Raw genomic sequence first — 11,161 nt, 5'->3', positions numbered from 1 at the left:
CGCTGTATCATATCTTATAATTTCACACTATAAAAAGATGAATTTAGTGACCTTGAGCGGTACATACATTGTATGTATTATTATTATTTAGGCGTGAAAGGTGCTATAGTGAGGATGACTGTAATACTTACTGTAATACTAAGGAAGCTCTTCATTTTATTCAATGAAAGTATGAACAATTACATCCAGACATGTCAGGACAGAGTTCCTTTGTGTTTCGTCTCATGAGCATGAAGCTGGTACTCTACCAGTCAACTGTCATATTTGATAAAAAATAATTTCAAAGAAGTTCATTCACTCAGGACAGCTAGAAGCCTCAATTCAAATGTCTTATTTAACAAAAGATGTTGTCATGCTCACTTTGCTTAAAATGTCCTTCCAGTCAGCTAACTGTATTCAAATATCATATAAAGCACTGATCGTGTAGGAGTTTGCAGGTGACTCTGTGAAAAAGAATGTTATGTTAACGTGTATGTGTATGATATGAATGTAAATGATAGGAGAGGAATAGAGAGAGAGAAGGAGAGGAGATAGAGAAAGATTTGTGGAGGAGAGCAGAGTGAAAGAGAAGAATTTCAATGACCAACTAAACCTATGATATTTATGATAACGATGTTTCTTTGCACCACGAACAAGCAGTTTAAGTAATTGGTTTTAAATAAGACCTAAATATTAAATAATTCACATTAATTGCGGGGGTTTATACTGTGGGAGTAAACTGGAGAACCTGCAGCAAACCTACTGTATGTAAATATGAAGATAACCTGTAAACTTCACGCAGAAAGGTGAATGCCTGGCTTCATATACTTCATTGTACGTGACACTGGTGTGCAACTAGGTATAGATCCCTCTTGACAGTGCATCACCATGATACATTTATAGACCAAAAGTAATCAACCAAATCTCTACTCCTGCCCTAATAATTCATACCCTGTCTAGGAATCAAGCAATATTAATATGATAGTGTTCTGTCTGTATCTTTGTCCCTCACACAACCAAACCAATCGTAGGTTTGTAGGTGCAGAATACCTCCTTGTAGTGGTGAAAGAAAACAGGCATGAGGCTGCACTGTAATAACTGTAGACGTGATGCAGCACAAATAAGGATAGATTATTTTTAGTTGTGGGGCTGTAAGGATGTCAGTTAGTTGGTTTGTCTGACACCTTGTTCCTAAACATAATCTCTGAGACTGAAACTGAAATAAAACATTCACATATACTTACGCACACACACGCAAGCACGCACGCACGCACGCACGCACACACCCACACACACCCACACACACCCACACACACCCACACACACACACACACACACACACACACACACACACACACACACACACACACAGAGAGAGAATAGGGTGGTCTTAGGCCTACAGTTAAAATATACTTCAGTTGTATCATATGTCATTTCATCAAACAGTTCAGAGAATAGGACCATAGTGACTAGATGAACCTTCAACATGTTTACATGTATTAGTTAAATAGGTCTGATGACCTGAGAGCTCTGATCTGAGCATAAAACAAACATGTTTTTATTAACATGAGGTGTTTTCCATATCAGCCATGTGAAATATGTGACATCTACTCAAAGTAAAACCTATTATTAAATATATTTTCACATCTTGATGATGAGTGGAATATATTTGGAAGATGCACTCTGATCTTTGAAGTATACCGTCATGCTTAAAACGACGAATATAAAAAAAGGCGAATCGATATTTTTGAATAGTACAATCATGTCTTTGCTGGTCTTCCCCAAAAGGTTACATTGAAATATTATAATGTATGCAGAATGATGCAGTTATATAGAATATTATATTCAATCTCTATTCAAAATAATTGTTTTAATATTGTTCCTTGTTATTCTGTTTAAGGCTGTATTATTTCTAGCTTATAATTCACTTGCGAAACACTGTAAGCTGCATTTGGGGATCTTGAGCGCTACATAAATTGTATGTATCATTATTATTATTATTTAGGAGTGAAAGGTGCTATAGTGCAGGATGACTGTAATACTTTTTATTGTAAGGAAGCTCTTCATTTTATTCAATGAAAGTATGAACAAGAGTTCCTTTGTGTTTTGTTTCATGAGCATGAAGCTGATACTCTACCAGTCAACTGTCATATTTGATAAAAAAATAATTTCAAAGAAGTTCATTCACTCAGGACAGCTGGAAGCCTCAATTCAAATGTCTTATTTAACAAAAGATGTTGTCATGCTCGCTTTGCTTAAAATGTCCTTCCAGTCAGCTAACTTTATTCAAATATCATATAAAGCATTGATCATGCATGTCTTGTGTTAGCAGGTATCTCTAGAGTCTAGATAAGAGTGTCATGTTAATGTGAACAAAATGAATGTAAATGATAGGAGAGGAAGAGAGAGGTCAACTGAATTTCTTTTGTTTTTCGTTGCTTTAAAAACAAGCCGTAAAATCTTAAAATCAATTCTAAAACTCACAGGTAACCAGTGAAGGGCCGCAAGGACTGGTGTAATGTGCTCACTTGTCTTTGTGTGGGTCAGAAGCCAGTCTTTGCATATTTCGCTTACTGATCCCTGAATAAAGTGCATTGCAATAGTCAAGTCTGGAGGAGATAAAAGCGTGGATGACCTTTTCTAGGTCTGCAGCTGTAAGGAAAGGGTCTGACCTTTGCTTGGTGTCTCAGCTGGACAAAGCAGGACTGAACTACTTTGGTCACCTGGATGTCAAAAGACAGCTCTGGGTCAAGCCTGACACCCAGGGTTAGGGTTAGGGTTAGGTGTGCCTCTGTCGGTGAAACCGATCTGACTGGTTTTCCAATCGTACTGTGACATACATAAATATATATATACTGTCTTGCCCTAAGAAGACTGACCGTGGGTAGCTACTGGGACGTAAGTCGGGGCTTGATCAACCCCGGCTGGGTCACCTGGGCGAGGGTGTATGTTGCGAGACCCGAAACACCCCAGGCTACAACACTGATGATACGTCCCAGGTGCATCCACGTGATGTTTTTTATTTACATACAAATCACTTAACCACTTAAGCTTCGTTTTATACTTAGTTTATATGTCATTAGATTAGATATAGATCTGCTATTTTCCACACAACTAAGCATACAGTACGTAGCTCAGGCTTAAGCCGAACATCCCATGATTGTTAGCTCGGTAGCTAGCTGCTCCATGCCAAGACAGACAGGTCTGTATTCCTCACTCTGACATTCTGCTGGTGACGGCCAATACTCTATCCATGTCTTCCCACCTAGCACATACTGATACCTAAGGACACAAGAAGAACAATATCACCAGCTATAATGCTGCGAAAAGGCATTCACCTACATGATCAAATCAGAGGTCACATTTCTGGGGGCACCCGCTAGACTAGCTTATAGCGGTCCAAGTTGGAGCACCGCTGATACAGCAACATACTGTTAGGATTTAGAAAACATTTTTAGATTTTTGGCCACGTACCCCCATCTCAAAGTGTTTTGTTCCAGGGACCCCCAGAAGCAAAGACTTGAGTTACCAAAGTTTGCTTTAAAAATATAGATATTCAAGGATTTGCACAAATTCCCAAGATTTTTCAAAAAATAGCAGATCTACAAGCTCATAGCGTGGCACTCGGTGCCGCGCTATGAGCTTGTAGATCTGCTATTTTTCAATAGCCAGAGAAATCTTAAAATGACACAGATGCGTTCCCGGATTGAATGGGTTAACAGCAAGCTCACCCTTGATTGTCATCGTTCCCGTGCACATCTTGTTCCAAACCCATGATGAGGAACGTCTTATCTTTCTGCAGTGCCAAAGACTCCCTGCAATGGGGAGGACTTACGAATACACGCAGCTTCTGCATCGCACCCACATCTGTTCCTAAAACATGAAGAGAAATGGCAGGGATACATTATTTGTCCGGTACGAGTATGACAACACTTGATTAAAATGTGATGGAAATGGGTTTTATGTGAGAAAAGAAGGATTCAGTCAATTCAGTCGATTCAAATGGTGGAAAGAGGAGAGAGGGACATCTACCTTCCTTAAGTGTGTCCTCTATGCGCATGTGGTAAATGTCCACAGATAAATCATCTTCTGTAGCACTTTCCACTCTCACTTTGTACACTATAAGACAGACAGGTTGCACTGTTTAATCCATTCTCTCTCTCTCTCTCTCTCACTCGCTTGTGCGTGCGCACACACGGACGGGCGCGCGCACACACACACACACACACACACACACACACACACACACACACACACACACACACACACACACACACACACACACACGCACACACACTTAATAATTTATACAAGGACACAAATATTACAAGGTGCTGTAAAAAATGTACAGTCAGCAAATCGTGGACAAATACCCCCACACCCTTCAGGGGTACAAATAACAGCGTCTTTGCCATATTTGGCATAGAGTTAAAAAATAATAGAGAGGGCACCTGAAATCCACTTGCATTGAGTTCTTCACCCAGCGCATGAGGCGAATTCACCCCTTCTTCCGGGTTGGAAAATGTGTTGGGCGTAGCCTATTTGGGGCCACTGTGACACGTTTTGCGTGGAGGGCCCACGGTGACCACCCCGCGTGTCGGGGCCCACTGTCGCCTTGTTACACCGCTATATGGAGGAGCGGCTGGTATTCAATACTTTGGTCATAAAAGCTTCCTCTAAGCTAGAGTCAAAGGTGCAGGCCATTTCAAGAATGGAAACTGATCTGGAGCCTTCATTGACAACAACAACATCTGGTGTATTAGCAGAGAGATGTCCAAAGATTTCAGGATTTTCTGTACAGAGTTGAAACATGGAGGGTTTGACACAGGAATGTTTGTACATTCTCACTGACGGTGTAAAATGTTTAGATATGTCCTTAGTTATGAGATCAACTATTCTGTCGTGGCGTGCTATGTAAAGCCCTTCATAGGCATAGCAGCCATTCAGAATGTGTGACATGGTTTCTGTAACAAGCCATGGGTGGTGGGAAACCAGAGGGAAAGGTTGAGTCTGGTGGGAAGGATCTGTAACCTGGCTTTTACTGTAAAGGTGATAATGTCCTCATTGAGAGCAGTGTTCCTTAGAAATGAATGGGAAACATAGTGATCAGCAGAGGGAAGACAAGCCAGTTTTCACTGAAGTTTAAGACCAGTCCAGTGTTGTTGTTGCTGATATTGACAAAGATCCAGCAGGGTCCGCCGAGCACCTGCAGATGTCAACAGGTGAGTGTGTCCACCGTAGGTCACTGTAGCTCTCACAGAGGTGAGGGGGTTAGACACACACACACACACACACACACACACACACACACACACACACACACACACACACACACACACACACACACACACACACACACACACACACACACACACACACACACACACACACACACACACACACAGTTACTAATACAGGCACACTTACCATAATCTACTTTATTGTTCGTTTCTGTCTGACAGGCCATAGAAATACGTTCGTCGGCATTAGTAATTCGGTCCTTCTTCTGCATACTGCAGCTCACTGGAAACACACAGTTTGCATTAAAGAATAAAGCCAGAACAGCAGGCACCAGAGACATACATAGACACCACATTGGCCACTGGATCATAGGTCCACGTCAACGCCATATTGGCAGGAGCAACTTGCCATAACTCCACTGCAATAAATATACCTGAGTTGTACAGGATAGCCCATAAGTATACCTAAAACCCTTTTCTGTTTTATAACCATTACTGTAATGATAAGGTGTTTTGGTATGAAAGACCAATTTATTTTATTTAACCAAGTATCCTATATCATACTCTACATGGTCTGACATTTCTAACAAACTAAAGTAACAACAAAAGCAATAGCTTATCGTTTCGCCCATGTAGTGGTTGCAAGCAGCTCTGCCAGACCAAGAAAGTTACCATTATTATTATCAATTCTTTCATTTTAATGCAATATGACAGACTATGACAAAAACATCACCCAGTGTTTTTTTGTTTATTTTCTACCTGCTGATGTAACCTATATTCTAGCATGCATCCTGGCATGCATGGGAAATACAAGGATTCTGAGGGTGAGTTGGGCTTAAGCGGTTAAGACTGGATATACATTTACGTGTATGACAGTCTCGTCTCATATTCCCCATGTCAATGTAGTCTCCTCTCCTCTCACTGATACTCAAACAGTAATTAGTTTTCTTACCATCAGCACATGTACATGCATCCTTTTGACAGAGCTGTAGCAGCCGTGCTTGTGTCTTCTTTGGATGGTAGAATCTTATACATGGTTTCTCTACAAGGAGACAGAGAGAGAGAGAGAGAGAGAGAGAGAGAGAGAGAGAGAGAGAGAGAGCTATCAATTTGTGCCAATTTGATCCAGGTGTTCAGCATCTGAAAATGAATTTATATGAATGTATAAATAAGTTAACTTAGTATATGATAATAAAAAAAAACTCAGGTATGGTAAAGAATAGTTATAGTTATTTTTTTTTTAACATGAAAAAATGCTCAAAATGTCCCTTAAGTTGGCATGTTCTGTCTGTGTCTTTTTTTGGGACTTACGGTTATAGTACTCATGAACCGACACGGCTGCAGGTTGCATGACGCCCACTTTCATGACCTGGTTGATTCTGAAAGCGATCTCCTCTGGCTGTACATGAGACACCTGGATAAAGAGAAACAAAAGGTGACAGACACACAGATAAACAGACACAGACAGAGAGAGAGGGAAACAGTCTCTCCTCTGTGTGTGTGTGTGTGTGTGTGTGTGTGTGTGTGTGTGTGTGTGTGTGTGTGTGTGTGTGGGTGTGTGCGTGTGCGTGCGTGCGTGTGTGCGTGCGTGCGTGTGTGTGTTTGTGTGTCTTAGGTTGTGAGACCCAGAGAGAAAGTGGTGTAAAGCTTACCTTATCCATGTGGATGATGATGGAACCTATTCCAGACACAACACTGTTGCCGACCCCTCTGGACAGCTATGCGCACACACACACACACACACACACACACACACACACACACACACACACACACACACACACACACACACACACACACACACACACACACACACACACACACACACACACACACACACACACACGCACACGCACACAGAAAGACAGACAGTTCCTCTTATAGAAGGTGTGTAAAACATGCAAAGCACATAACTTCATAAAACAATATATTTGAAAGTCTGAAAGACTAGCCGTCTATAAGAGATAAAATGTCTTGTTCACAATGCCAGTAGGCCACAGAAGTACCTCCGCTATTTATTCATCTATTTTTTAAAATATATTTTACTGACATTTATAATGGAAGTCATAGGGGCTCTGATCGATGACTCCAAATTTGGAGTCATAGATATGTCATACATGATGTCATAGATATATCATACATGATGTCATAGATATATCATACATGATGTCATAGATATATCATACATGATGTCATAGAATTATCATACATGATGTCATAGGTGACTGAGGTCACAGGCTGGCCACATGAAGTCTGATTTCCTAGACCTAGTTGGAGTGCATTTTTCTAGTTCCTACATGTTTAGAACACAGCAATACTCCAACACCTGACCAGAAATGATGAAGTAGATACCAACAGAGAATGTATTGCAACAAAATAAACATATACGCTAAATAAGCAGTAACATGGATCTTTTCATTTTGATGAGTAGTAATTAAAATCAATTTTGCTACTTTTACTGCCAAAGTGGAAAATATTTTGGAATAATGCTATCGTTTTATTTTAGCGTACCTTTATTGAAAATGACTTTTTGATATGGAATGTTGTTTATGCAGCAATTTTCCAATTTTCCATTGGACTTTGAAAGGAAAACAAACAACGAAACAAGCATTAAACTGGTTAGATTTGATGTGGACCGGCTGAACCAGTATATGTCATTATGAGTTGAGTCGCCAATAAAAGGAAAAAAAGCCTACGACAACAGTTGTTTATCGAAGGCATTAAATATTGTATTGCACTAGACTAGTAATGAGCAATATGACAATGTGACTAACATTATTGTGTTTGTTTATAAACTGAGCCATGGAAATCAATATCACGTAGCACTGCACTGTTCAGCCAACACCTACACTCCCTGGACTTGCCGTTAATATGTCGCAGGGACTTACAACCATTGATGCCGAGTGCCAAGCAGGGTGGTATTGGTACTATTTTTTATAGTTTTAGAGTATTAGGCCTACTCAACCGGAGATTGAACTCTGACCTCCCAATCTTAGGGCGGACACTGTAACCCCAAGGCCACTGAGCTGGCATTAATCAATTTGGACATTTTGTTTAATCGGCAAATTCAAGGTTAGTTGACTTTCTGTTCGAAACCCGGGGGAAGAATGATAACAAAATTCTCTGAGCGGCGAGTCCACTCATACTTTGGTGTAGGCTCTTACCATGTCCAGATCTCTGCTGTCTGCAACAAAACCGATTGGTAAGCCAATATCTAAAATTGACATAGTCGCATCTTGATGCTTGTCCTTATACCTGTGTGGGGATAATGGCGAAAGGAACAGGTTAAAGAACAATGGTTGAAGGGCTGATAAAAAGGGACAGCGTTCCCTCTGTTAAATGTCAACTTTTCAAAGTTTAAGACCTTTTTGAACAACAACCGATATTAAGAGTGTGTGTGCGTGCGTGCGTGCGTGCTGGGGAAGCTGAGTGCCTGATGTTCTATAATGCTAGTCACAACCCTTGTGTGAATTGTGCAATGGTAATGTACATAACAACACCGCATAAAAACACCAATTATACTCCAGGAATTATTTCTAAAATATTTCTTTTTACATTTTTGTTTGCATTGCTGTGCGGCAGGGCATGTACTGTAGGTGTGGGGGTCGCAGGAGTATCCTTTATGGCCCTGGGTTCACATCTGCAGAACTCTCTTCATTAGTGTGGTTGCCCAACAGGGCAACCAGACTATAGTACTCTATACACTTTATTTCTTTATTTCTTTATAGATAAACAATACTTTACAGCGCATCTCCTCCCACAGTTTTTATCCCCTAATGTTGTGCCATATATCAAAATGACCGTCTAAATCGGGAATCGTGCGCGTGTATAGGGCTAAGAGATTGGTTAAATAGTTTAATTGATATTGATTTATTAGTGCATTAAATTTCCCCATCCACTTTAATGTAAAAGTGAAAAAATTCACATTCAAGTATTTTTTTCTCAGAAACCGTAAGAGCTAGAGCTACCAAATTTGGAGGGAAGGTTCATAATATTATCCGAAATTATTGAAAAAATAATTAAACCATTCGGCCTCATGGTGGCGCTATAACAGCCCACTTTACCTTTTGGCCTATAACTCTTGAACCGTAGGTCCTAAAATCAAAATTTCTTTTCACCTGGATTCATTGGGTCACGACGCATCTCCCCATATAGGTCACGCCCATTTGCGTCAGGATAGATTTTTTGATATTGATTTATTAGTGCATTAAATTTCCCCATCCACTTTAATGGGAATTGCAAAAACTCCCATTCAAGTATTTTTTTCTCAGAAACCGTAAGAGCTACAGTTACCACATTTGGAAGGGAGGTTCATAATTTAGTCCAAAATTATTAGAAAAATAATTACACCAATCGGCCACATGGTGGCGCTATAACAGCCCACTTTACCTTTTGGCCTATAACTCTTGAACCGTAGCTCGTAAAATCGAAATTTCTTTTCACCTGGATTCCTTGGGTCCCGACGCATCTCCCCATATAGGTCACGTCCATTTGCGTCAGGATAGATTTTTTGATATTGATTTATTAGTGCATTAAATTTCCCCATCCACTTTAATGGGAATTGCAAAAACTCCCATTCAAGTATTTTTTTCTCAGAAACCGTAAGAGCTACAGTTACCACATTTGGAAGGGAGGTTCATAATTTAGTCCAAAATTATTAGAAAAATAATTACACCAATCGGCCACATGGTGGCGCTATAACAGCCCACTTTACCTTTTGGCCTATAACTCTTGAACCGTAGCTCGTAAAATCAAAATTTCTTTTCACCTGGATTCCTTGGGTCCCGACGCATCTCCCAATATAGGCCACGCCCATTTGCGTCAGGATAGATTTTCCGCCATTTTGAATTTCCTTCAAAACACACTTTTTGCTCCTTTTCCTTCAAATTTTGTCCTAATCTCACACAAATCGGTACACATGATCTATGGACCCATGCGATAAAGATATCCAAACGGCATTTTGATTGTCCTTACCGTTCGTCCGTAAATGGCTTCCAAAGTTAGCGGGAGGGGCCCGTTTGACCAAAAATGCCATAAATCACGAACGAAACGTCCGGTCAATCCCAAATTTGAATCACATGTCGAGGGTGGTATACTAAACCAATCCCCAAAAGCATTTCTACTTTGATCCATAGGGGGCGCCACGAATGCTCAAAATGTAACCGTTCAATGCAAAAACCTTATTTTGGGGGGATCGATCCTCTCAAAATGAAACGCAAGCGATCTCAGGAGTGACGACACAATGTAATTGGCGCAGCCTCCGACGTTATTCCTCCCGGCGTATTCCTCGAGTCCCGGCGGCCGCGTCCCGCGACCGGCGTCGGCGCAACCACACTCTGCAATTTCCCCGGAATTGCGACGCGTCTAGTTATAGGTGTTATTTATATTGATACATATCTTGAAATGAAAATTCTAATCAATATTGGCTAATTCATTATTTCAAGGCCTGGAGAGGCACAAAGGAAATATTGTGTCTGGTTATAGAATATCAAGTCAGAAATGCCTTTTACTTACATGACCTCAATTCTCAGCATGTATACATCCTCATCACCATTAGCTTTCTCTGGTGGACAGAAACATGTGTTTAAACAAACAGGGCATCGGTTAGAAAAGATGAACATTAGACAGATGAACAGATGCAACAAAACACTCATATGGAAGAAAAGACACATAACAGACAAACACATGAGACATGAGACATGAGACAGACAGACAGACAGACAGACAGAGACAGAGACAGAGAGACAGACAGACAGACAGACAGACAGACAGACAGCACCCAATTCACCTGGGGTGAGGTTCACTGAGAGGTCAAACTTCTCACAGTCCTTAACCTGTGGTCGAGCATAATAGAGTGGCCCTGGGCCCCTACTCTGAGCTTGTGAATTCCGTGAAGAAAAAGCCAGAGAGGCCAGGCTGAGCCACAGTAGGGTCCCCCGCAT

General features: G+C 40.8%; 1 protein-coding gene across 1 annotated transcript; it reads right to left on the bottom strand.

The window, feature by feature from the left end:
* Positions 1-3,075: 3,075 nt before the first annotated feature.
* Positions 3,076-11,161, bottom strand: LOC311054193 (complement C3-like; the record flags this gene model as incomplete). Its single annotated transcript, XM_084070071.1, has 10 exons — positions 3,076-3,261; positions 3,711-3,852; positions 4,012-4,098; positions 5,407-5,502; positions 6,172-6,261; positions 6,531-6,633; positions 6,872-6,937; positions 8,384-8,474; positions 10,734-10,782; positions 11,008-11,161. 10 exons carry the CDS (start codon positions 11,159-11,161, stop codon positions 3,120-3,122), a joined length of 1,020 nt encoding a protein of 339 aa, XP_083926197.1. The 3' UTR covers positions 3,076-3,119.

This window comes from Gymnoscopelus microlampas, assembly GCF_963454915.1.
Source record: "Gymnoscopelus microlampas genome assembly, chromosome: 2".
In the NCBI taxonomy this organism is placed as follows: domain Eukaryota; kingdom Metazoa; phylum Chordata; class Actinopteri; order Myctophiformes; family Myctophidae; genus Gymnoscopelus; species Gymnoscopelus microlampas.
This window is presented reverse-complemented; position numbering and strand designations above follow the sequence as displayed.